Genomic DNA, 27,856 nt, shown 5'->3' on the forward strand with positions numbered 1-27,856 from the left:
TCACCTCTTCCGGCAGTTGGTTCCACCAGAAAGGAGCCGTTACAGAGAAGGCCCTGTCCCTGGTGGATTGCAGGCGGGCCTCCTTTGGCCCGGGGATAACAAGCAGATTTTGAGATCCCGATCTCAGTACTCTCTGGGGAACATGTGGGGAGAGACGGTCCCTAAGGTAGGTAGGTCCTAGGCCATATCGGGCTTTAAAGGTAATAACCAGCACCTTGTACCGAACTCGGTATATTATTGGCAGCCAGTGCAGAGTCCGGAGCACTGGCCGAATGTGCTCCCATCTTGGAAGCCCCAATAACAACCGGGCAGCGGCATTCTGCACTAACTGCAACTTCCGGGTTCAGCACAAGGGCATCCCCATGTAGAGGGCATTACAGTAGTCCAACCTCAAGGTGACCGTTGCATGGATCACCATTGCTAGGTCGTCATGCTCCAGGAAAGGAGCCAACTGCCTCACCCGCCTAAGATGAAAAAATGCGGATTTAGCAGTGGCTGCTATCTGAGCCTCCATCGTTAAGGAAGGCTCCAATAGTACCCCCAAACTCTTGACCCTGTGCGCCGCTGTCAGTGGCACACCGTCAAAAACTGGCAGGGGGATTTCCCCTCCTGGACCACGACAACCCAAGCAAAGGACCTCTGTCTTCGCCGGATTTAGCCTCAGCCCGCTCAGCCTGAGCCACCTAGCCATGGCCTGTAACGCCTGGTCCAAATTTTCTGGGACGCAGGCTGGCCGGCCATCCATAAGCAGATAGAGCTGGGTGTCATCAGCATACTGGTGACAACCCAGCCCATACCTTCGGGCAATCTGGGCAAAGGGGCGCATATAGATGTTAAATAACATCGGGGAGAGAACCGCTCCCTGAGGCACTCCGCAATCAAGCATGTGTCTCCAAGACAGTTCACCCCCAATCGCGACCCTTTGTCCTCGACCCTCAAGGAAAGAGGAAAGCCATTGTAAGGCCAACCCCTGAATCCCCACGTCAGATCTTGTGGATCTCCTGACAAAAATTTGTGGATCTCCTGACAAAAATATGTAATCTTCCATTGAAATCCTGAGGACTGGAAGGTAGCAAATGTCGCCCCCATCTTTAGAAGATAGAAGAAGATATTGGATTTATATCCTGCCCTCCACTCCGAAGAGTCTCAGAGCGGCTCACAATCTCCTTTACCTTCCTTCCCCCACAACAGTCACCCTGTGAGGTGGGTGGGGCTGGAGAGGGCTCTCACAGCAGCTGCCCTTTCAAGGACAACCTCTGCCAGAGCTATGGCTGACCCAAGGCCATTCCAGCAGGTGCAAGTGGAGGAGTGGGGAATCAAACCCGGTTCTCCCAGATAAGAGTCCGCACACTTAACCACTACACCAAACCGGCTCTTTAAAAAGGGTTCCTAAGGAGATCCGGGAAATTACAGGCCAATCAGTCTGACTTCAATGCCGGGAAAGTTAGTAAAAACCATTATCAAAGACAGAATGAGTAGGCACATTGATGAACATCAGTTATTGAGGAAGACTCAGCATGGGTTTTGTAAGGGAAGATCTTGCCTCACTAACCTGTTACATTTCTTTGAGGGGGTGAACAAACATGTGGACAAAGGGGACTCAATAGATGCTGTTTACCTTGACTTCCAGAAAGCTTTTGATAAAGTTCCTCATCAAAGGCTCCTTAGAAAGGATATTATAGCATTCGAAAAAGTCCAGAAAAGGGCAACTAGAATGATTAAAGGATTGGAACACTTTCCCTATGAAGAAAGGTTAAAACGCTTGGGGTTCTTTAGCTTGGAGAAACGTCAACTGAGGGATGACATGATAGAGGTTTACAAGATTATGCATGGGATGGAGCAAGTAGAGAAAGAAGTACTTTTCTCCCTTTCTCACAATACAAGAACTCATAGGCATTCAATGAAATTGCTGAGCAGTCTGGTTAGAACGGATAAAAGGAAGTACTTCTTCACCCAAAGGGTGATTAACATGTGGAATTCACTGCCACAGGAGGTCGCAGCGGCTACAAGCATAGCCAGTTTCAAGAGGGGATTGGATAAAAATATGGAGCAGAGGTCCATCACTGGCTATTAGCCACAGCATATTGTTGAAACAGTCAGGGGCAGTGATGCTCTGTATTCTTGGTGCTGGGGGCGGGCAAAGTGGAAGAGCTTCTAGCCCCACTTGTGAACTTCCAGATGGCCCTTGGGGGGATTTTTCTGGCCACTGTGTGATACAGAGTGTTGGACTGGATGGGCCATTGGCCTGATCCAACATGGCTTCTCTTATGTTCTTATGGTAATCAGAAAAAAAGCACAAAGGAAAAAATTCCAAAGGAAAAAAGCACAAAGAAAAAACCCATGGACATTATTTGTTTGTTTGTTTGTTTATTCTTTTTCATCAGATTTATATCCTGCCTTCCCCTAACATAAATGTTCACAGGAAAAAAGCCCCCATGGAAACATGCCCACATGGAAATAAATACAATAAAAACTTTTTACAAACAACTCAACGGCACTCAGAAAATTTTCCATATCATCGCATATTGCCCAGCCTGGCCGTCTCACATCATGATAAGATGTTATCCCATAGAGATGGCAGATATTATTCCATTTTATAGCACAGGTGACAGTGCCAGAAGGGGAGGCCAACCAGATCAAGAATAGATGCCCGCAGCCTCAACTAAAAGCCTGGCAGAACAGCTCCATTTTACAGGCCCTACGGAAGGCTAATAAGCCAGGTCGGGCCTGGATCTCTGTAGAGAGCTGATTCCACCAGGTCAGAGCCAGGACTGAAATAGCCCTGGCCCTAGTTGAGGCAAGGCAGGCCAGGGATGGCCAACGGAAGGCTGAACGTAACCACCTCCCAGGCATATATGGGAGGAGACGGTCCTGCAGGTATGTTAGTCCCAGGCTGCATAAGGCTTTAAATGTTAAAACCAAAACCTTGAAGCGGATCTGGTCAATGGGCAGCCAGTGCAGACTGCAGAGCGCCAGCTGAATGCCCACGCATAGAGGTGGTGCAGTCAGCAGGCGAGTCGCCACATTCTGCACCCGCTGCAGTTTCCGGATCAGTCTTAAGGGCAAGCCAGCAAAGAGCAAGTTATAGTAGTCTAGTCTGGAAGTGACCATTGCAGGGTTTACTGTAGCCAAGTCCTGGGGGGACAGATATGGTGCTAGCTGCCTGATCTGCAGAAGATAACAAAAGGCAGACCTGGCAACCATCGTGATCTGGGCCTCCATGGAAAGAGAGGCATCCAAGATCACTCCCAAGTTCTTCACCTGTTGGGCTGGCACCAATGTGGCACCGTCCAAAGCTGGGAGCTGGATGCACATACCATCCATCCTTAGCTGTTTTTAGGAGGTGCTCGAAGGCTATTTTATTTGCTCAGTTAAATGGCATTTTTGGAGGGAAGGGGAGAGTTTCTTGTGGTTTTATTATACTCTGTGTGTTTTAAAATTTGGATTTGTAAGCTACCTTGACCCACAAAGGAAAGGAGGGTGTAATATTTAAATAAATAAACAATAGGTGTTCCAAATAACACCCAGTGTTCCTTCCAGAGGTGAGTACTGGGTTCACTCTGTTCCCTCCTTAGTGTGTTCTGTGTATGGATTGCAGTGCCCTGGGTCAGAAAAGCATTGCCACATCAGCATGTGCCAGAATTCTGTGTTTGTCTGCCTGTTAAAAGGGGACCAGAGGCAAGACACTCCATGATCAGTGATTTGCAGCAGAGTTGCTATGGATTCTGAAGCAATTGCTATTGTCTCTGCACCTTGCCAGGGGTGGTTTTTCAGTCACAAATCTCCCCATGGCAGCGTGTGAACAGGATATTGACTAGCAGCATCAGCATAATGATGGCATAGGCATCTGAGGGCTGCCTCCCACCATCACGGAACTGACATGTGAAAGAGTTACAAACTATTTCAATTTATGCAGTCTTCCATTCTCTAAAGTTTAGGACGCACAAAAGAAAAGTTTAGAAGTGCCAGATCTTTCAGAAACTGATAATCAGAGGAATAAATCTGAGTTTGAAAGTACTGAAATAGCCCAGTTTTCTAAGATATTATTTACTAAAATGGATGATAATATAACAAGGAATGTGAGAAACCTAATTTTGCCTGTCTGCTGCACATTAATCTAATATCATTTTTAGAAGTTTAAAACTACTTAAAAGTGAACTGAACATGTAAATACATTGCTATTGTGTATCAGGATGTTTATTTTTTTAATCTCATCTCTAAAAATACAAACTTCTTCAGTTTCTAAACTACATGGAATTTTAAACTCCCCACAACAAAAAATCATTTCGTTTACTGCACGGTCATGTTTATTTTTATTTCCCCAACAACTGAAAACTATTATTACGTATCTTGAGGTGCAGCAGTTTGTAATCCAATTAATCAGTGGTTACATTTGTAATTCTTTGATTAAAACTAAGGCATTTATACTGTGAAAATCATAAATATACCAATAATACATTTTGAGCTACAATATTCATCACATATATTATGCTTGTGTAGTTACAAGATAAATTTAAGTTCAATATGAAAGTACCGTATATTTCCTATCATGCTTATTTTTCCACCAGGAAAAAAAAATCTATGATCTATCACTTCAAAATATCTAGAATTGTATATTTCCCCCCCACCAAACCCATATATAAAATATAGTTATAGCTTACCCGTTCATAATCTTCACTGTCGTAAAGATACATATCTTTGTGTACAGGATTTTAATGTTCTTGTACAAGGTTTCCATACATTCTTGAAAGCAATGTTCAATATTCAGTATTAACTAAATTCCCATTTTAGCAATACCACCAGATTAGAATCCTTCAGTACTTGTTCCCACGTTCAAAATGGTCTTTAAATATTGCTCTCCAGTACAAAAACAAAATGTCTTGCTGTAGGCAGCTAAAGAAATAATAATTTGGCAAGCTGCACCAGTCAAAAAATTCCACAAAGAAGGAGAGCAGCCACAAGGATGTGTTATCTTAATCTATTTCTATAGATAGAAGCATACAGTTAGAAGCAAACTGTGTTGGGTATTTCAAATTCCACATTAATCACGTGTGCCAGCCTTGCAGTGATTGGCTATAAGTATAGGACAGCACTTGAAAAGCAGCAAGAATGTTCAACAATCAGTTCTAATAGCTAAGAATAATTACATTTTAGTATTACTTTCTACACACTTTCTTCCTGGGAACACAACATGTACAAGTTACAACTGGAAGAAATATCTATATGGCCAAGGGGAACTCCATAGTATCCCTTTACCAAGAACTAGGTAACTAGTTCAAATCTATCCCTATATACTTACGTGTGGTTAGTAATGAGATACAATTTCAAAATGATATGCTTCCAGCTCAGAGAGGGTTGATAGCCAGTGGCTGGCAACTGGCAGCAACTTGGAGGGGTTTGTAACATAGTGAGGGCATGCTGGCATGACAGTGTGATTTCATTTTCAGGGAAACGTGGAAGTGATATTATGCCTCTTTAGGAATTGTCAGAAGCTCTATGGTAAAACCACAAAGTTTCTGGCAATTTCTAGATGGAATGAGGTCACTTCTGGGTTTTCCCTGGAAATGACATCACACCAGCATGCTGTGATTTTTCTTTCTTCATCTTTCTCCCATCAGCTGACAGAGCAAAGATGGCAGAGGTGTTGCCAGGGAGAGGTGTCCTGCCATAACGAAAGACCTCAGAAAAAAATCTTATGCAAACACTGTGTGAAAATGTATGTATGAAAATGTGTCTGTCTGTCTATCCAACCATCTATCTGTCCACACTCCAATTTACTTGATACAGTCCTATAATCAATTATTACACATTTGGTATTACAATGTTTTCTACAATCATCCAAAGTCCATATAACAAATTCAAATCCAAAAGTATCTGTAAATATACAGTTCCAACTGCATCCAAGTCACTGGAAGATTATGAGTCAGACAATGAAGGCGGTCTGGACTCATGGTAAAAGTTGTGAGGGAATTTCAGGGGTACGGGAACCTTCCCTAGGACTCCAGTCCCACCCATCTTGATGGAAGAGTGAGTTGAAACTGGCAGGAACCCCATCACTTGAAAGAGAGAGAGAGCTGTTTCAAAGTATCCATGATTTATTGAAAGGAGTATTGGGTGCATGAAAAGAATAGGTTAAGTGGGCTAACTAGGAAGAATTACAATAGGTGGCCTAGAACTTTTGAAATAGTCTATTCAGATACTCATATCCTCACATTCCATTTAAACAACTGAAAATTATAACCTAAAGCTATGAAATAAACCAATAAAGATTTCTATAATATGTTAAAGACAATTAACTCACAGCAGTCCATATAAAGATAATATAAACAACTAGATTATGTAATCTGATTTTCGTCACATATCTACAGTATGTCACAGGAGTACACTCCCTCACATTTTGTAAATATTTAAGTGTATCTTTTCATGTGACAACACTGAAGAAATGACACTTGGCTACAATGTAAAGTAGTGAGTCTACAGCTGGTATAACAGTGTAAATGTGCTGTCCCCTCAAAATTACACAACACACAGCCATTAATGTCTAAACTGCTGGCAACAAAAGTGAGTACACCCCTAAGTGATAATGTCCAAATGGGACCCAAAGTGTCAATATTTTGTGTGGCCACCATTATTTTCCAGCACTGCCTTAACCCTCTTGGGCATTGAGTTCACCAGAGCTTCACAGGTTGCCACTGGAGTCCTCTTCCACTCCTCCATGATGACGTCACGTAGCTGGTGGATGTCAGAGACGTTGCGCACCTCCACCTTCTGTTTCAGGATGCCCCACAGATGCTCAATAGGGTTTAGGTCTGGAGACATGCTTGGTCAGTCCATCACCTTTACCTTCAGCTTCTTTAGCAAGGCAGTGGTCGTTTTGGAGGTGTGTTTGGGGTCGTTATCATGTTGGAATACTGCCCTGTGGCCCAGTCTCCGAAGAGAGGGGATCATGCTCTGCTTCAGTATGTCACAGTACATGTTGGCATTCATGGTTTCCTCAATGAACTGTAGCTCCCCAGTGCCGGCAGCACTCATGAAGCCCCAGACCATGACATTCCCACCACCATGCTTGACTGTAGGCAAGACACACTTGTTTTTGTACTCCTCACCTGGTTGCCGCCACACACACTTGACACCATCTGAACCAAATAAGTTTATCTTGGTCTCATCAGACCACAGGACATGGTTCCAGAAATCCATGTCCTTAGTCTGCTTGTCTGCAGCAAACCGTTTGCGGGCTTTCTTGTGCATCATCTTTAGAAGAGACTTCCTTCTGGGATGACAGCCCTGCAGACCAATTTGACACAGCATGCGGTGTATGGCCTGAGCACTGACAGGCTGACCCCCACCCCTTCAACCTCTGTAGCAATGCTGGCAGCACTCATATATCTATTTCCCAAAGCCAACCTCTGGATATGATGCTGAGCACGGGCACTCAACTTCTTTGGTCGACCATGGCGAGGCCTGTTCTGAGTGGAACCTGTCCTGTTAAACCGCTGTATGGTCTTGGCCACCGTGCTGCAGCTCAGTTTCAGGGTCTTGGCAATCTTCTTATAGCCTAGGCCATCTTTATGCAGAGCAACAATTCATTTTTTCAGATCCTCATAGAGTTCATTGCCATGAGGTGCCATGTGGAAATTCCAGTGACCAATATGAGGGAGTGAGAGCAATAACTTGCTTCCCCTTCACACCTGATTCCTTGTACCACTAACGAGTCACATGACTCCAGGGAGGGAAAATGGCTACCTGGGCCCCATTTGAACATTTTCACTTAGGGGTGTACTCACTTCTGTGACATACTATATGTAGGACTTTTGAATCCCCTAATACTCCTGTCTAATTCAATCCTGGATAAATTCAAACAAACAAAAAAACCCAAGAATGTCTGAATCAACCTCTTTCAAAAAGGTAGATTACATCTCTAACATGAAGCAACTACATGCATCCTAGGGTTTACTTGCATGTTTCAATTGCAGTCTTCTTCATGGTTGTAGAAAAGTCATATATATATTACTGGAACCAATGCCCCCAAAATAGGGTGGCCAGACCGTCCCGGTCTCCCGGGACATTCCCGGTTCTGGCCACCCAATCCTGGCTCCCGGGCTGCCTATACCGGGACCATTAAAGGTCCCGGTTTAGGCAGCCCCGGAGCCGGTGGGCCGCGGGCGCCGGCGGGGAAGGCGGCGAGTGAGGGAGGGAGCGTCCCTGCGCAGGCGCAGGGACGCTCCCTCCCTCACTCGCCGCCTTCCCCGCCCGCGCACGGGGCCCGGCGACAGTGGTGGAGGCCTCTCCGTGGCTTCCGCTGGTCGCTGGAAGCCCTCCAGAGACTCTGGAGGGCCTCCAGGGACCAGCGGAGGCCGCGGGGAGGCCGCGGGGCACCCGGCGCTGGTCCTGGAAGGCCTTCCAGAGCCTCTGGAAGGCCTTCGGGGACCAGCGCCGGCCAGCGAAGGCTTCCCCGCGGCCTCCGCTGGTCCCTGGAGGCCCTCCAGAGACTCTGGAGGGCCTCCAGGGACCAGCGGAGGCCGCGGGGAGGCCGCGGGGCACCCGGCGCTGGTCCCGGAAGGCCTTCCAGAGCCTCTGGAAGGCCTTCCGGGACCAGCGCCGGCCAGCGAAGGCTTCCCCGCGGCCTCCGCTGGTCCCTGGAGGCCCTCCAGAGTCTCTGGAGGGCCTCCAGGGACCAGCGGAGGCCGCGGGGAGGCCGCGGGGCACCCGGCGCTGGTCCCGGAAGGCCTTCCAGAGCCTCTGGAAGGCCTTCGGGGACCAGCGCCGGCCAGCGAAGGCTTCCCCGCGGCCTCCGCTGGTCCCTGGAGGCCCTCCAGAGACTCTGGAGGGCCTCCAGGGACCAGCGGAGGCCGCGGGGCACCCGGCGCTGGTCCCGGAAGGCCTTCCAGAGCCTCTGGAAGGCCTTCCGGGACCAGCGCCGGCCAGCGAAGGCTTCCCCGCGGCCTCCGCTGGTCCCTGGAGGCCCTCCAGAGTCTCTGGAGGGCCTCCAGGGACCAGCGGAGGCCGCGGGGAGGCCGCGGGGCACCCGGCGCTGGTCCCGGAAGGCCTTCCAGAGCCTCTGGAAGGCCTTCCGGGACCAGCGCCGGCCAGCGAAGGCTTCCCCGCGGCCTCCGCTGGTCCCTGGAGGCCCTCCAGAGTCTCTGGAGGGCCTCCAGGGACCAGTGGATGCCGCGGGGAAGCCGCGGAGCAGCCGGCGCTGGTCCCTGGAGGCCTCCAGAGGCCAGCGCCGGCAGCTCCCTCCCTCCCTCGCCGTGAGGCCGCCGCCAGAGGACTCCCCGCAGCCGCCGCCGCTGGACGCCGCCGCCCTGGAATCAGGTAAGGGGGCCGAAAGCGGGGGGGGCGGCCTTCCTTTCTTCCCTCCCTCCTCCCTCCCTTCCTTCCTTCCTTCCTTCCTTCCCTCACTCCCTTCCTTCCTTCCCTCCCTCCTCCCTTCCTTCCCTCCCTCCTCCCTTCCTTCCTTCCCTCCCCCCTTCCTTCCTTCCTTCCTTCCTTCCCTCCCTCCCTCCCTCCCCCTTCCTTCCCTCCCTCCCTCCCCCTTCCTTCCTTCCTTCCTTCCTTCCTTCCTTCCTTCCTTCCTTCCTTCCTTCCTTCCTTCCTTCCTTCCTCCCTTCCTCCCTTCCCTTCCTTCCCTCCTTATGTTCTTATGTGACACAGAGTGTTGGACTGGAGGGGCCACTGGCCTGATGCAACAGGGCTTCTCTTATATTTTTATGTGACACAGAGTGTTGGACTGGAGGGGCCACTGGCCTGATCCAACAGGGCTTCTCTTATGTTCTTATGTGACACAGAGTGTTGGACTGGAGGGGCCGCTGGCCTGATCTAACAGGGCTTCTCTTATGTTCTTATGTGACCAGAGTGGTGGAGTGGATGAGCCATTGGTCTGATGCAACAGGGCTTCTCTTATATTTTTATGTGGCACAGAGTGTTGGACTGGAGGGGCCACTGGCCTGATCCAACAGGGCTTCTCTTATGTTCTTATGTGACACAGAGTGTTGGACTGGAGGGGCCACTGGCCTGATCTAACAGGGCTTCTCTTATGTTCTTATGTGACCAGAGTGGTGGAGTGGATGAGCCATTGGTCTGATGCAACAGGGCTTCTCTTATATTTTTATGTGGCACAGAGTGTTGGACTGGAGGGGCCACTGGCCTGATCCAACAGGGCTTCTCTTATGTTCTTATGTGACACAGAGTGTTGGACTGGAGGGGCCACTGGCCTGATGCAACAGGGCTTCTCTTATATTCTTATGTTACACAGAGTGTTGGACTGGAGGGGCCACTGGCCTGATGCAACAGGGCTTCTCTTATGTTCTTATGTGACGCAGAGTGTTGGACTGGATGGGCCACTGGCCTGATCCAACAGGGCTTCTCTTATGTTCTTATGTGACAATACTGACTTTGGTGGACCCAAGCACTGATTCAGTGTAAGGGAGCTTTGTGTTTGTGACTGGAGTAGATAATACTGACTTTGGTGGACCCAAGCACTGATTCAGTGTAAGGGAGCTTTGTGTTTGTGTCTTCTGGTGCAATTTTGTTCTCAGATCCTGTATTTACTTCATCAGTATATGGGATAAGGCACTTTCTCAACTGTGCTGCATAATGCAGCCTATTTATTTTGTCCTGTTGGCTCTGTCTGCGCCACCTTCATCACTTTCGGGGTGTGGATCCCCCAGTGGGGTGGTCTCGTGACTTCCTCCGCCGGCTGTTTCTGATAGCCCTGCGCCCCCTCTTTCATTTGATATGTGTCCCGTGCGGGTGCCACCCTCCCGCCGGGAGATGCCGCAAAATGAGCCCCCTTGAGGCTTATGGCGGCAGGGCTCGGGGGAAGCGAGCTAGACTGCTGTTCTTTTGAGGGGTTATAGAGTGTTTCGAGCCCGTCCCTGTGGCATCGGTCCCATCGTTGTGGGGCCCAGGGGACCGATGCCACAGGGACGGGCTCGAAACACTCTATAACCCCTCAAAAGAACAGCAGTCTAGCTCGCTTCCCCCGAGCCCTGCCGCCATAAGCCTCAAGGGGGCTCATTTTGCGGCATCTCCCGGCGGGAGGGTGGCACCCGCACGGGACACATATCAAATGAAAGAGGGGGCGCAGGGCTATCAGAAACAGCCGGCGGAGGGAGTCACGAGACCACCCCACTGGGGGATCCACACCCCGAAAGTGATGAAGGTGGCGCAGATAGAGCCAACAGAGCAAACAGGACAAAATAAATAGGCTGCATTATGCAGCACAGTTGAGAAAGTGCCTTATCCCATATACTGATGAAGTATATACAGGATTTCAGAACAAAATTGTTTCCGGCGGTGATATTTGGGGGATTTTTGGGGATGTCACAGGAAGTGCTGTGAAGTCACTTCCTGTTTCCGGCCGTGGCATTTGGGGGAAATGATGTCATTTGGGGGAAATGATGTCACAGGAAGTGATGTCACTTCCCATTTCCGGCAGGTGACGCGGGGAAATGATGTCACAGGAAGTGATGTCACTTCCTGTTCCCTGTGGTGGCATGACGTCACCGGAAGTGACGTCACTTCCTGTTTCCGGCCATGGCATTTGGGGGAAATGATGTCATTTGGGGGAAATGATGTCACAGGAAGTGATGTCACTTCCCATTTCCGGCAGGTGACGCGGGGAAATGATGTCACAGGAAGTGATGTCACTTCCTGTCCCCTGTGGTGGCATGACGTCACCGGAAGTGACGTCACTTCCTGTTTCCGGCGGCGCACGCGCGCTTCGCGCGCACGCACCCCTACCTCCCCCCCCCCACGTGTCCCTGGCTGGCCTTCAGACATTATGGTCACCCTACCCCAAAATAATCCATTTTGCAAAACAAGCCATCTGAAACTTATAAAACTTATAAAATCTTTATAATGCAAAAGTAAAGTGTAAGATGCAAATTATTATCTTGACTCTTGAACCACAAGCACTTAAACTAAATTCATATAGTAGCTTAATACTTGCAAGTTTTTGATATGACATACAGAGGTCCAATATTGTTTCTATCTGATGTTCCTCCATTATTGGATCACATCTGTTTTTTTCTTGCATTCAGAAGGAATTTGATCTCCTTAACTCAGACTACATCCACAGGGGAACCATGATCTCACTGCTGCTGCAAATCTACAGTGGCATCTACAGTGGCAATGGAGTGTCTACACTGGGCACTTGTCTGAAGTTTCTAGAAAGACTGGAACAAAACAGGTTCTGGTAGGGTGGCCAGATCGTCCCGGCCACCGGGAAAGTCCCGCTAAGGCCCCCAAATTCCCGCCTCCCGGACTGGCTATCCCGAGACCATTAAAAATCCCAGTTTAGCCAGCCAGCGAGAGGAGCCGGCGGGCCGCGCGCGCGGGCGGGGAAGGCAGCGAGTGAGCGAGCGAGCTCTGCGCATGCGGGAGCTTGCCGCGGCCTCTGCGCATGCGGGAGCTCGCCGCGGCCTCTGCGCATAGGAGAGTGGGCGGCGTAGGGCCCCGGAGGCGGTGGCGGAGGGGGAGGCGGCGGAGAGGCCGGCGCGGGAGGCCCGCGGGGGGAGGCGACGGAGGAGGCGGCAGGGCTGGAGCGGGAGGCGGGCCAGCGGCGCCTGCAGTGGAGGCGGCGGTGGCGTGGCGGGAGGCCCCAGGTCGGTGGGCTCGGCCGCCTCCTCCTCTGCCGCCGCCAGCCCCCTGTCGCTGTCGCACCGCAAGGACGGGGGCCCCGCCGCCAAGTTCTGGGAGAGCCCCGAGACCGTCGCCCACACATCGACGCCGCCCGCGCCTGGCTCGCCAAGCAATGCAAGAACAAGAAGGTGAGCGGGAGGCCGGGCGGGAGGGCTCCCGGGGGGGGGCGGGAGGGGAGGGGGATTCTAGTGCCCCACACATCAAGTTCACTGCCCTCTCCTGCTTGCAAGCACACACATACTCTTGCCTCTAGAGGACTCCTGAGTATATATAAAATTGCCTAAAACCATGTTGGTCATTTGAAATGGCCAGCACACATGGCCATTTAGAATGTCCTTATTGTTCACCTTTCGTGGCATGTTTGAATCAATGTTGGAGAGTTCTAAAGTACTGCAAATGGGTTATTTTGTAGTTGGCAAATGTAGACAAAAATTGGGGTAGGTTGCAAAATTTGCTCTGTTTACATAGTAGCACTGTCAGCACATGGTAATGAGTTTTCAAGGAGTAAAGTTTACATAAGATATATATTTGTTCTAGAATTGCCTTAAAGGGGAAAAAAAGATACTAACTTCCATGAGTGCTGTTTTACTAATGCTTTTTAAAATAAATTTTACTTGATTAAAGGGAAAAAAATATTCCAGCCTTTATTTAAAACACTCAGAGGAATATGAGATTTTTTTTTGTCAAGTCATTTTTTGTCAAGATATCTTCTGCTACTTTAGAACTGGTAACATCTGAGAAGACAGTGGAGAATTGCAGGAGTACAAATGAAAGATGACATTGTTTGGATGCTCTGAAAATTCTCCTCACTGTTTGAGACTTGGGGTGGAGCAAATCCTCCATGTGGAAACATCCTCAGTCTACAGATTTAAGAAAAATAACTTCATAATTAGTAATCTAGTTGTTGATCAATATCTGAGATATTTCATTGTTTATTTTAAAAGATTTGTACTTTGTATATCCCTAAATGATCCTGCCAGCATATCTACATATGACTCATATACCAATTTCTGCCTACATCACAAGCTGTAGAATGTTAAAAGTTGTCTTTTTTTGTAAAATGCTGGACTAGGTACACAGGATTCAAAATATCCATCCCAGTATAAAGTGGTGCTACCACATTTTGCACATTTCAAGCTTATCCTGCCTCCCCGTGTACTTATTATAAACTTCAGATTTCTCATGCTTACACTATCACTCCTCACCTCTTTGTGCCTGACCATTTTGCCCTCAACACATTAAGAAATAGACAGGTTGCTTACCTGTAACTGTAGATCTTCGAGTGGTCATCTGTGCATTCACACTCATGGGATAGTGCGCCTGCGCCGATCCCCGAATCGGTATATGCAAAAGCCCGGGATTTTTTCGCGCCAGGCGCCAGCAGGCATGCGCAAGCGACCCACTGCGCATGCCCACCGGCGCCCGCGCGGCAATCCCGCCAGTTCCTCCCTGACCGCTGAAAGCCCCCTTCTGGAGAGAGAGAGACCGTCAGCAGTGGGGAAGGAGGGCGGGTAGTGTGAATGCACAGATGACCACTCGAAGATCTACAGTTACAGGTAAGCAACCTGTCTATCTTCTTCGTGGTCTCTGTGCTTCACACTCATGGGAGATTAGCAAGCAAAGCATACCTGGAGGCGGGAAGACGGTCAGCCTGAAGACACAGCCTGTAGCACCGCAGCTCCCAACCGAGTCCTCTGCTGAGCATGCACGTCCAGCGCGTAATGCTTCATGAAGGCATGCGGAGAAGACCAGGTAGCCGCCTTGCAGACATCGGAGAGGGACACGCCTTTCAGGAATGCCACCGACGTAGCCATCGCCCTAGTGGAGTGTCCACGCACAGGTCCAGGTAAAGGCTTTTTAGCCAACAGATAACAAAGTTTGATCGTCTCAGTAAGCCACTTGGAAAGTCTCTGAGACGAAATCTTGGACCCTAACTTAGGGGCAGAGTAGGAGACAAAAAGCTGGTTATCTTTACGAAAACCCCTTGAACGGTTTAAATAAAACAGGAGGGCACGCTTAACGTCCAGTGCATGTAGCCTCCGTTCCTCGTCCGAGGAAGGGCTAGGGTAAAACGTGGGTAACCAAACCTCTAAGTTAAGGTGAAACTGGGAAACCACTTTCGGGAGAAAGGTAATGTCCGGGGCCAAAGAAACTCCGGCCTCCCTAAAGGCAAGGTATGGGTAGTCACACCGCATCGCTGTGAGCTCCCCCGCACGGCGTGCTGAAGTGATGGCCACTAAAAACGCAGTCTTCCATGACAAAAGCTGCAGGGAGCATGTAGCCATGGGTTCAAAGGGACGGCGAGTTAGCTTGTCCAAAACTAAAGTCAGGTCCCACAACTGTGGAGGGGATCTCGAGGGGGGATGAAGCCGGAAGAGCCCCTTTAAAAACCTCTTGGAATGTGGGTGCGCAAAAACAGAGTGACCCTCAACCGAGACATGGAAGGCAGAAATAGCTGCCAAATAAACCTTGACGGAGGAGAAAACTAACCCCTCATCGATCAAGGACAAAAGAAACTCAAAAATTTTTGGGAGCCCAACCGAGTTGGTTGGCACAGGAGAGCCAGCCACGAAGTCACTGAACTTCTTCCACTTCCTCTCGTAAGAGGCACGGGTGGAAGGTTTCCTGCTACTCTGGAGCACATGTTGAACTCTGGTGGAAAAGTCTAGTGATCGATGAACCACGCTGTCAGCTTCAGGTGTGGCACGTTGTGATGGAGTACGTGTCCGCCCTGGGCCGACAACAGGTCCGGTTCCGCCGGAAACTGGTAAAAGACCCCCTCCGACTGCTGGAGCAGAATCGGGAACCAGCTCTGACGGGGCCACCACGGGGTCACCAGAATGCATCGTGGCCTCTCCTGCACTAACTTGTGGACCACTCTCGTCAACAGGGGTAAGGGTGGGAACATGTACAGGAACCAGCCCCCCCACCGGAAAAGGAGTCCGTCCCCCAGGGAAGCTGGGTCCGCACCCCCTCTGGCACAAAACAATGGGCACTTCTTGTTCCGCGCTGTGGCGAAGACGTCTAACTGCGGGTAGCCCCAAAGTTGGAACACCGGTTCCAGGAACTTCCACTGCAGTTCCCATTCGTGTGGGGACGCTGCGCCCCTGCTGAGCGAGTCTGCCCGTACATTGAGGACCCCAGGCAGATGCGTAGCCTTCACAAAAATGCCCCACTGGAGGCACTCCCTCCAGAGATCTAATGCCAGTGAGCACAGCCTGTGAGACACTGTCCCTCCCTGCCTGTTTATATAACACATGGCAGTGGTGTTGTCCGTCAGTAATGCCACTATCTTCCCCGCTAACAAAGGGCGGAAGGAACGAAGAGCAAAGTGGACCGCCAGCAGTTCCAGGTAGTTTATGTGGTACCGGTTGAGTTTCAGTGGCCACTTGCCCCCCACACATAAGTTCTCCAGATGAGCTCCCCACCCCCACATGGAAGCATCGGTGGCGATAGTCACGGAAGGGGTTGGCAGATGAAAGGGAGCCCCTTGGCAGATGTTGCCCTCCGACCCCCACCATTGCAGGGATTGAAGAGCCTCGGATGGGATGGTAAACCTCTTCCGAGGTGAGTCTCTGAGAGGGCGAAAATGGCGCAAGAACCATAGTTGTAAGCCCCTCATGTGCAGTCTTGCAAAACGCAGCACGCTCGTCGTCGCAGCCATCAGTCCCAGCATCCGCTGGATCTGCTGTGCTGTGCCCCACTGTCGTCTTTGGAGAAGCTGTACTAGGGTCATGATGTCCTTTGCTCTCTGAGCGGGAAGAAAAGCTCTGTGCTGATCTGTGTCCAACAGAGCCCCTATGAATTGAACTGTCTTTGACGGGGTGAGATGAGACTTCTCCACGTTGACCTGCAACCCCAGGGTGCCGAGAAGGCGCAGAGTGATGGCGATATGAGATGTTAGACTCTCCCTCGACCTTGCCACGAGAAGCCAGTCGTCGATGTACGGAAAAACAACGACTCCCTGAAGACGAAGGTGAGCAGCCACCACACTCATCAGCTTCGTGAACACCCGAGGAGCAGTAGACAGTCCAAACGGCAGGGCCCTGAATTGGAAGTGACGAGCACCCACTGCAAACCGCAGGAAACGCCTGAACGCAGGATGGATGCTGACATGAAAGTAAGCATCCCTGAGGTCCAGGGTCGCCATCCAATCCCCTTGGTTGATGAGGGGCAGGATTGTTTGCAGTGTAGCCATTCTGAATTTCTGATATAGAATGAATTTGTTCAGACCCCGCAAGTCCATGATAGGCCGTAGGCCCCCGTCCCTCTTGGGGACCAGAAAGTAGCGGGAGTAGAAGCCTCCCAACCTGGCCTCCGGTGGAACAACTTCTATGGCTTGTTTCTGTAGGAGGTTGCTCACCTCCGCCAGCAGAGGTGGGGAAGGGGGAGTGGTAACTACCACGGACTGGTTTGGGGTCTGGATAAACTCTATCTTGTAGCCCTCTCGTATAATGGACAGAGCCCACCTGTCTGTGGAGATCAACTCCCAGGCAGGCAGGAAAGGGCGTAGGCGAATGGAATGGTCGACAGTGGGGGCGATGACGCGTGCTTGCGGGAAGTCAAACCCCCTGCTTCTGTGGCCGAGCCCCCTTAGATTTATTAGAAGGCTGGCCCCCATAACGGTTTCTACCGTTGCCGGAGTAGGGCGGTCGTTCAGGTTGCTGCGAGCGAGGACGCCACTGCTCAGGGGAGAACTTCTGATAGGGCTTCTTGGTCCAGGGTTTGGACCATTGTTTCGACTTCGGAGACTTAGAGGAAGGCTGGACCCCCAAGTTCCTGGATGTCTTGACGCTCTTATCAAACTCTTGCAGCGCCGCGTCGGTCGTAGTGCTGAAGAGCCCCTCACCCTCGAAGGGTAAGTCCTCGATAAAGGTCTTGGTGTCTTGGTGCAGTGCCGTTGACCTGAGCCAGGAGTGTCGCCTGATGCAAACTGCCGATGTGATGGCTTTGGCTGAAGCTTCCACCATATGTTTCGCTGCAGCCAGCTGCTGTCTGGCTACAGCGAGACCTTCCCTTTGTAATTTCATTGCCGCCGTCTTCTTGTCCTCACTTAGTGAAGAGAGGAAGGGGGAAAGCTGTTCCCACACAGCATACTGGTACCTGGCCATGCAGGCTGCATAGTTGGATACCTTGATGCCAAGTGCCCCCGCTGAATAGACCTTGCGGCCCATCCCATCGATCTTCCTGCCCTCCTTGTCCGGTGGGGAGGAGTGCACCTTCCTTGCCTTCGAGGAGGAGGAGACGACCACGGAATTCGGACGTGGGTGGGTGAATAGAAACTCAGCACCTGCTTCCTGAACCCTGTACATGTGGTCCAGGCGTTTAGAGGAGACAGGTGTGGAGGAAGGCTTGTTCCACGATTCTTTGATGGCCTGCAGAATCACCTTGGTGACCGGAAGGGCCACCGCAGTGGACGTGTTCCTCTGCATTATGTCGAACACGTTGTCGTCCACTACGGGTTCCGGTTGGATCACAGGCAGTTTAAGGGTGGAAGCGATGCGCCTCACAAGGTCGCCATAGGATTTCAGGTCTTCCGACGGCGAGATCGGGAGATCCTCCGCCGTGTTGGAACCAGGCGAAGGCTCCAGATCAGGGATCTCACTGTCCGACTCCGATGACGAGGAGTCACGCTGGGCGGAATGCTCGGAGAGCCTCGGTGTCGACTCTCGCGGTTGGAGTTGCACCGACGAAAGTCTCGGGGGAGCTTCGACCGGGACTAGCTGTCGATCCGGGGGGACCGACACCGACGCCGACGCCTTCCGGGAGTGATGCGAGACCCTCGACGTCGCAGAAAACACCGAAGCTTGTTCCCAGTCTTGGTAGTCCTCCGGGTACCACCGACAGGATTCGTATCGGGAGTAGGGAGGTTGCCACCGCCGTTGCTCCCATGGTGGTATCGGGAAGCGTTGCGGGGTGTAGGCTAGGTCCCGCCGGGGTCGGGGCTTGAAGGGCGGGTCTATGACCGGTGCCGAAGCGTCCACCCCCGACGTCGATCCGCTGCTCGACCGACGCCGCGAGCCTGAGGATGAAGACCGTTGGGTAAGGTCAATTTCCGGTTCCTGCTCCGACGCCGACAGGCGTTGTTGGGCTGCTGGGCTCCTGCGCGGGGAAACCCGAATCGATTTCGGCGGTTTTGCCGATGCCGATGCGCCCTCCGACGGAGAAGGAGTGCGGGGTCGCTTGTGCTTCTTCTTCGATTTCGCCTTTTTCGGATCTCGGGTCCCCGAGTCCTCTCGGCGTTTTTTAGCGGGCGTATCCACCGAACCCTCGTGGGGACGCTTCGTGGAGCCACGCTCTTCCGGCGATTCCAAGGTCAGAATCGGAGCAGCATCGGCCGATGCAAGCTCCTGTGCCGGGTTGTCGGTCGACTTCGGTGCCGAACCCTCCATCGGTCGATGGGGTCGAAGCGCCGATTCGGTAAGCGCTGCCGATAGCCGAGCCGCTCGGTTCTTCCTGGTCTGTTTCGAGAACCGAAGGCAATGCGGGCACGACTCGACTCTGTGCGCCTCCCCCAAACACAGTAGGCACAAGGAATGTCCGTCGGGGGGGGCAATCTTCCTCCCACAAGCCTGGCAGCGCTTAAAAAACCCCCAGCGACTTTCCATAAGCGGTCGCGCGGGAAAAGCTTTTTTTTTTTTTTTTTTTTTTCTTTTACTCAGAAACGTCTGAGAGAAAGGGAGGTCAAAAACGGAAGCGGACCACCCCAAAGGGCGATCCGCCGGACTAAAAGCAAAAACGCTTCTTTTTTTTTTTTTTTTTTTTCTCTAACACTAACTAACACTAATAACTGGCTAACTAACTATATACAAATCCAAAACGGGCTGAAAGAGAGAAAAAGATCGCTCTCACCGACCGGAGAATCAGAAAGGGAACCTCTCTAGCGCAGCGGTCAGAAAGGAACTGGCGGGATTGCCGCGCGGGCGCCGGTGGGCATGCGCAGTGGGTCGCTTGCGCATGCCTGCTGGCGCCTGGCGCGAAAAAATCCCGGGCTTTTGCATATACCGATTCGGGGATCGGCGCAGGCGCACTATCCCATGAGTGTGAAGCACAGAGACCACGAAGAAGATGCTTTTGTTTTTGTTCTGTAGTGCTGCTGTTTTTGCACAGATAGTGTAGTCCTCAGAATCCATACATGAAAGACTACTTAAGTCACTTGCCCAGTCCAGTGAGGGCATACATATCTGAAAACAAGCTTCCACACACGTACCCACAGTTAGGTGTTACACACATGGTTTATAATCTGATCTAGTAGCAATGGCTGAGCTTACGTAGCACTGGTCATATAATGAGTGACAGCAACAAGCATTTGGTTGGGAAGAGAAGCAGATGGCTGGATTGGAGTGGCTGTGTTTGTACTCTGCCACAGAAATACTTAATCTCAATTACTTAAATTAATTATTTTTTCTCCTGGTTCATTTATGTTACATATCAGAATGCTGAGTGATGAACTGGTATCAGAGAGTTTTGTGGTCATGTAATCATATTTCTAATAGGTCTCACCAAAAACCATAGGTATTGTGCAGCACATGCATAGTAATAATTAAGAATTAAAATGTACATGTTTGCAATATTTTCAAAAGAACATAAATAATCCCTTCATTTTTTTTAAAAAAAAAGTGGTGTCTAAGTACACATCAAATTGAAAATCCAACTACTGTCTATTTTTAGTATTATATCAGTGCAATCCTAAAACCACTTTCTTGGGGTAAATTCAGTTAATAGACCTAAGTAGGATTCTGGATAGATTTGCTTCAGACTTGCTTTCTAGGAGTACCCCCCCCCCCTCAAGTCCCTGATAATATGCATTGCAGTGACTTCATTAACAGTTATGGTAAAAAAAAAAAGTGGCATTAAGAATCAATTAACAACAGTCTCAACATGAGCATATCAGCTAGTAAAATTAGAGCATATTTAAGTCCATGGAAAAAATTTAGGCACATGCTTAAGTGTTACACAGAATGACTTAAAAGTACTTGACTTCAGCTGAATTCACCCACTACTAAAACACTTTCCCTCTTTCAGCATAATCACAAAATGTATCAATGTTTCTAAGAAACACAAAAGTCTGTATTTTTCTCTCAACCACAAAGCAGGTTGAATTTCTGTTTATCAAACACTAGCTTGATGCCCATGCTTCATTATGGTATGTAAGTAAGTACAATTTGTGAATTTCTTTGATACATCTCTAAGTTGCCTCCTCCTTGTAGCTTGGTGTATCTTACACAACATCTGCCAGGAATTTTGGCGTTTTCAGGCTGTTGCATGAAGCAAAGTTGCAAAGAAAACATGGAATAGGTTTTGTATTAAGGTATCTGTGCCTAGAAAGATAGGGCCCAGAGACCTTTACGGGAAATCTCTTCCACATTTTCCATGCAACTTTGTCTGTGCTGCAATGTGTTTCAATGAAGTGGATATAGTTTCACTTTCAATGTTTTCATAGCCAGCTGAAAAACTCATGCTTCCTGGAGTTGTCCTTGCAAATAAGGGGTTGATGCTTTAAACCAGCTTGCCTCTGCTGAATGGACCTGACCTAGTGAGTACTCTAACCTGGGAACCAACAGTCAAAGGGGGATATTGCACTGGAGAGCCATTGCCAAACTGAGTAGAACCCTGCCCCCACCCCAGGGGGAAGCTTGTCATGCTATTTCATTGTTTTCCCAGGCCAAGGGCATTTTATATATTTTTTGTTTCTGCTATGATCCTTGTGCTTTTTCTTGATGTTCTGTTTTAAAAATGGCATTGCCAAATCTCACTATTCCCCCATCTTTCCATTTTAAACAAAATATCGCAAGAGTTTTAAGCATGTGTTTGTATTTTAAGTTTAAAATAATATATTCAATTTTGTTTGTCTGTGTCCTTTATAGAGCTTATATCTTCAGTACCTCCCATTACATTAGTACATTACATTTTAAGTACTAAGGTGTTCTGTGAACTTTTGTCTTAGAGAACTTGCAGACTACCTATGGACCCCTCTTTGAAAACGTTTCAGAAATAGTGCATCCAAGAAGCTGGCCCCAGGCTCCGTCAGAAGTGCTTTCAAGGAGTCACGATTATTGGCTATCTGAAGCTATCCACATTGGCACATGCACTTTAAATGTCTTCAAAATGTATTGCTTATTGGCTACATGAAGCTGTTTGCACAGGCACTTTTGGATGTCCTTAAATTTATTATCTTTGCTGCTATTATATATGCACTTTATGTCTGTGATGTGAAGAACCGCATATGTTTCTGGAGGAATTATAATGGGAGCATCATTACCATTTGGATAAGCTTTTCATGTACTGGAAGTTATACTTTTTATTTATGAATTCTATGTTGTCACTTTAAATGATATTATTAGGAATACATTAATGTGAATTAATATAGATGATTGTCATTCATTAATTGCCCACAATTCATTTCTTTAGTTTTTAGAAAGCAAGCAGGGCCAAATAGGGCTTTTCCCCAGCAAGGCTTCTGACAGGCCATTGGAGATTTGATTGTTGTTGCAGGTTTTAAAAGACACTGCTTTGGCAGTAGAACAAGGATATTTAGGAGCCATTTTGTGAGTGCATTCACCATGCTATGTCAGATTTCCAAAGGTTCCCACAACAGGGTCAAAGTCTGGGGAGCTTCTAGCACTGAGTGGTTCAGCTCTAGAAAAAGATACTTCCTATTATTAGTCACATCAATTGCCAGATATAAATCTTGGTCCTCAAGCATTTCTGGACTTTTTTTTTTCCTTTCTGTTCTTTATTAACTTGGTTTTGAGCACGGCTATTTTACTTACTCAAATTCCTCTAGTGACTGGAATCCACAATTGCTTGAGTGAAATAAAAATCTGAGACAAAATTATGCTTTGCATAAATGCATTCCTCCTTTTGTTCACATCTCTACATCAACACCTACTGAGCGTGACATGTTGGTGCAACTTTACAAGAATAGTTTCATTCAGAGAACACAGGCCACGACAGATGTTGAACAGCTCTTTCCCATTGCTTTATTATCGTGTTATTACTTTATACATTTTTAATCACTCAAGGCAACCTCATGGAGCATGCCAAAAACCCTCTCAGTGAGCAGAGTCAAAACAGCAGGGAGTAAGCTGTAGTAATTTAGAGATTCATTATCACAGTTATCGATAGTGACCATTTTCCTTGGAGAAATTCCTTTGCCAGTTCTCTGACTGCTGTTGATATCTAGCAATCAATGTAATATTGTGTCTTCTAACATGAGGGTCCTGCAATCTGCTGTGAACTGCCATAGTTTATTTTGTTGTAGCTTTTTGAATGTTACAAGAAGTTTGCAGTTATCATGCCCTTGTCCAACTTCCCTCCCTTAGAGACAAGATTTTCCCACCTTTTTTCTTTCCTGTGTGACTGAGCCATGCAACTAATGTGTTTTCTTCTCCCATCATGTCACAGTATAATATTTTGGCTGTTTGCTCAGCCCAAGAATGTGAGAGAAGGATTGGGAAGGAAGCCTAGGAACCTGAGGGAAGATTTTTTATATATATATTTCATACTAACAAAATATTTTATTCAACATAGAGGGGGAAGGTCAGGTAAAATCGGGGCAAAATTTCTGAACTCAATATAGATAACTCTGAGGTAAAATCAGTAAATGCACAAACTTTAGTGCTTATGTTTCAGGCTAAAGAGAGCTTCTTAAGCTTTCTGCGGTGGCTTAAATCTTTTCGTTGACATGCTTTTGTTCTAGTGTTTTCCAAACACTCCAGCACACTTTTTTTTGAGTATTCTCTGATTGTTTTGGGTTCCAGAAAACTCTTTCCAGTACCCAATTCTCTTCTCTTGAAACATCAGTGCTCATCTTGAGTTTTTAACCGATTCTTAAAGTCTCTGAAGGCAGTTTCTAACCACACCAGCCAGGGATCTCTGTACTCTTCAGAGCCAATTCCCTGTTTAGACTGGGTAAGGAAACAATCATTGGCACTTACCACAAAGGGTCTTTTCCCTGACGAAAGGAGGAATCCTTAAGCGTAATCCAAACCCACACTTGAGGTGTTCTTCTTAAGTTTGCACAAGAGCATGAAGAGCACTGAAGATCCAATCCTGAGTACTGTACAGGTCAGCTATGATTTACATTGTATTACATTACAACAAAATCAAACTGTGTCATGACAGAGAAATCACTCTACAAGGTTTTCAGATGGTGCCATTTTAAGGATGTGTTCATTTGTATTACATTACAGTTAATTCATCTTTTGATAAATGTAATGTACATGCGTAATGTAAATGTCCAAACTAGCCCAATCTCATCAGATCTCAAAAGCCAAGCAAGGTGGGCCCTGGGTAGTATTTGGCTGGGAGACCACCAAGGAATATCAGGGTCACTATGCTGAAGCAGGCAAAGGCAAACCACCTCTGAATTTCTCTTACCTTGAAAACCTTACATGGTCACCATAAGTAACCTAATGGAAATCTCTGCACATGTGAAGTTGAATATTTGAAGTCTTGCTGTTCCATTTTGAAATTGATGCATCTATTCACTAACATGTGAATAAGATACCAGGCTCTTGATAAAGGTAACTACACCCCGAAACGACAGTCGGGTTTGGACACTTTTGTCCATACTTGTCTACACTGCAGGAGTCCACTATGAGAGATTCTGAGTCAAACTACTTTCTTTAAAAACTCTTCACCCTACTCAGGATGGTTGCTTTGCTGACATTGTTGCTGCTGACAGATTTGGACTTGTTGACCTACCTATATTTATGTGATTGTGAATTTGGACTTTACTTGTTAAACTACCTACCTGTATTTAATATATGTGATAGTAAAATTCTGGTACAATTTTTATATAATTGTTTTCCACGGTTTTCGTCTTTAGTTAGTATCTGATATAAACAAAAACAAAAACTGAATACTACCCTTTGATACCATACCAAATAGACCACGCTGCAGGTGGTAAAGGACAAATTAATCTCTTCTAACTACAAAACATCATTAGCAGTTTGTAAGGTGTTCTTTTTTTACTTCGAACTATAAATTTTAAATGAAGTCTTATTAACTTTATCATTTGAAACTGTAAAATTAAGCTGGGTATGAAAAAAAAATTAAATTGACATTAACAGTATTGCTAAATGACAGTACCATCCTTAGCACAGCTACTACCTTCTAAGCACACTGACTTATGGTTAGAACTTATGGTGCTGTAAATGAATGTGCTGTGATCTAAGAAGGTCCTTTTCAAGTCTTGCCCCTGTCACTATCTCACTAGATCACGGGTGTCAAACTAATTTGTTATGAGTGTCAAATCTGACATAAATGAGACTTTGTCGGGCCAGACCATGTTGGGCCAGGCCATGTGTGTACCTATTTAAGATTAGATAGCAGAGATATAAACTTTATCAAGGACACAGACAAACACAATTAAAGATTAAAAAAAACAAAAAATCCCTTATGCTTCCGGGTTATGTCGCCTTGAGCACAGCGGAGGTCCGTGGATCATCTCTCCTGCGGCCCCTCTGAATCAGGCAGGTGGAGGAGTGCCACAGATGTGGCACCCCCAAAGAGACCCCGAAGGGGTTTTCTTTCGACATGGGACTTTTACAGGAAGCCAGAGGCACAGCGGCAGCTGTTCCTGTTCTTCCTGTATGCCCCAAAGCTCCTCCGCCATGATAGCTAACACAGCAAGAAGAGGTGAACACCCGACCACTTGCTTTCTTTTCTTTCAATAAGCTTCTAATGTATCACTTCCTTACCTCAAGCATGGCAATTCTACTCGGCAAGTAACTGTGCTTTCAATACCATTGGCTAATGGGTCGTTTTACACAACAACAAGTGGGTCAGTTCAAAGGAAGGGAAAGAGGTCGATTCCATCTCCACTTTCCCTGTGAATGAGGCTTTGAAAAGTTAAAGAACATCTTTAAGCATTGGAAATAATCTGAATTAGACTGAATACAGATACTTAAATCGACCTGGACTATAATTGGATATGTGTTAAAGAGGCTATTATCTGGCTGCAATATGGTCTGAACAAAAACGAGATACATTCTAGAGAGATTCCTCTTTGTTGTCTGATGGCAATTGATATGGTAACATTCAAAATCACAGCTGGAGGAGATTTGGAAAGGCGGACTGAGTCTCTGAGCTACTTTTCAACTTGGATTAATAGACTGAGTTTGTTGACAGAGAAAAATGGCATTGCCAAGTGAAATGTTTTATAAAAAAGACATACTAAGTAGCATAAATTCTCTGGAGCAGGATCTTGGTTCATTAACAGAGTTGATTACGAAACAAATGGGAGCTTTTGTGCTGAAAGCTAGTGAAATCTCAAATCTACATGAGCAGAGTGTTAAAGAGATCTTGGTGATGTCTGTGGAATTGGGAGAGTGATCCGCTGGGAAACGAACAAAAGAAAACCAAAAATGAAACCTTATGGTGCAGTTAAAAAGAAAGACCAGAAATTGAGACTGATTTAAGTTTTGTCGAGAAGAACAAATGGCGTGAAATTCTTCCTACTTTTACCGAGAGGGATGACTGCATTAAGGAGAGAGAAGGTGCATCTCAACCAAAAAATCAAGATGTGGAAATTTTTCAGGAAGAAGGGTTTTTGAATTGTCTCTCTCTCCGTGGATAGTCAGATATGGAACTCTCAATAAGAACTGACATGCGATTTTAAAAGGCTAAATTAGATTTTTTGATTATATTAAGTTGTTTCTCCTAGAGTAATATGGATATAAAAGCTAAAGGACTGAAAAGTTTTGAAAAGAATTCTATGTAAAAATAGTTAACATAGATTAATTTTTAAGAAGGAGACAATATAATTATCTTGTAATTTGTTAGATTTGCTCTTAATAAAGATATTTGTTTCTTAGGCTCATATTAATGACAATATTGTTAAACTAATAAGCTAGTCTGTATTTTTAATATGGTTGAGTTAAGTAGCAAAAAATCAAGACGTGGAAATCTTCCACGAAGAAGGGTCTTTAAACTGTTGCTCCCTCTGTGGATAATTAGATATGGAATTTTTAATAAGAACTGATATGTGATTTTAAAAGGTCAAGTGAGATCTTTGGAAAAGTTTTACAAAAAATGTTATATAAATAAATCGTTAATTTGGATCATTTGTTAAGAAGGCAGACAGCACAAATATTTTGTAATCTGGCTGGTCTGCTCTTAGTATGTTTGTTTGGAGAAACTGTCTATACTAAGATAGATAAACTACTATGTTTTAATTTTAGCTTGTTCAGTATAAGGATACTGGTTTCATATGCTTATTTTAATGACGATATTATTAAACTAACAAGTTAGTCTGTGCTTTCAATATGGTTAAGCTTAGCCAGCCAGTTCTGTGTTGAGACTGCTCTGACTCTTTTATACTTACATGTGTTGAAAAAGAATTGTTTAGACTTGCATTTAAAGTAACAGTTTTGTAAAAAATCTATAATGAAAGATAAAGATGGTAAAATATATGGGGAGAACCTCATATTTGCAGGTAGAAAGAATTGGGTATTTTATTTGGAGGTAGAATTGTAACTAATATATTTGCATTCTTCTTTGTTTCTGTTTTTCCCACTCTGTATACACCCCTTCCCCTCTTTAATTTATCTATACTTGTGCCTTCTCTTTTTGTAGTTAAAATCAATAAAAATTATAAAATCGTAAAAAAAAAAACCCCTTACAACATGCTTAAAACATTAGCACTTGGTCTTAAAGGTGCTTTCTTTGTATCTCCTGTGTGATCCAGGGAACTGGGCCAAAGGAAGCTCTGGCTCTTTCCTTCCTTCCCCAGGGGATTAAAAGGGGGAGGAGCCTCACCCAATAGAAGGAAGAGAGGCTTGGCTCAGTAGCTCTGCTGTGCAATTGAGAGAGCCTCGCAAAGCAAGCTATTCCTTCCCCCCTTCCCAAGGGAGGAGCCTCAGCCAATGGAGAAAATAGAGGCTTTGCTCTGTAGCTCCTGTGCAATTGAACAAGCCTGGCAAAGCAAACTGTGATGCAGAAGGAAGCAAGAGAGAGGGAGAAGGAAGCAGATGACAGTCAGTTGCTCAGGGGCCTGATAGGAGCCCTTTGGAGGCCTGATTCAGCCCCCAGGCCACATGTTTGACACCCTTGCACTAGATAGACTGAGGTAAAACTTTCTTTTTTCTTTTTTTCAGCTTCAGTCCCTCCACGTTATTTGTGATAATAATATTGACCTATCTTACAAAGCTATTGTAAGGATTACAGTAAAATAACATACATGAAGCACTTTGAAGGCTGTAAA

General features: G+C 47.1%; 1 protein-coding gene across 7 annotated transcripts in view; it reads right to left on the reverse strand.

Moving 5' to 3' along the window:
* CACNB2 (calcium voltage-gated channel auxiliary subunit beta 2) overlaps positions 1-27,856 on the reverse strand; it is a 225,293-nt gene that overhangs the window by 85,926 nt on the left and 111,511 nt on the right. Inside the window, exon 1 of one of the 7 annotated variants that reach the window (XM_060248407.1) lies at positions 4,662-4,772. The exons of the other annotated variants lie outside the window; for them this stretch is intronic. Coding sequence (XP_060104390.1) covers positions 4,662-4,694 — 33 coding nt within the window. The 5' untranslated portion in view covers positions 4,695-4,772. Of the gene's footprint in view, positions 1-4,661; positions 4,773-27,856 lie in introns of those variants that run through there. 7 annotated transcript variants of the gene reach the window in all.

Source organism: Heteronotia binoei, chromosome 10 (genome assembly GCF_032191835.1).
Source record: "Heteronotia binoei isolate CCM8104 ecotype False Entrance Well chromosome 10, APGP_CSIRO_Hbin_v1, whole genome shotgun sequence".
NCBI classification, from domain to species: domain Eukaryota; kingdom Metazoa; phylum Chordata; class Lepidosauria; order Squamata; family Gekkonidae; genus Heteronotia; species Heteronotia binoei.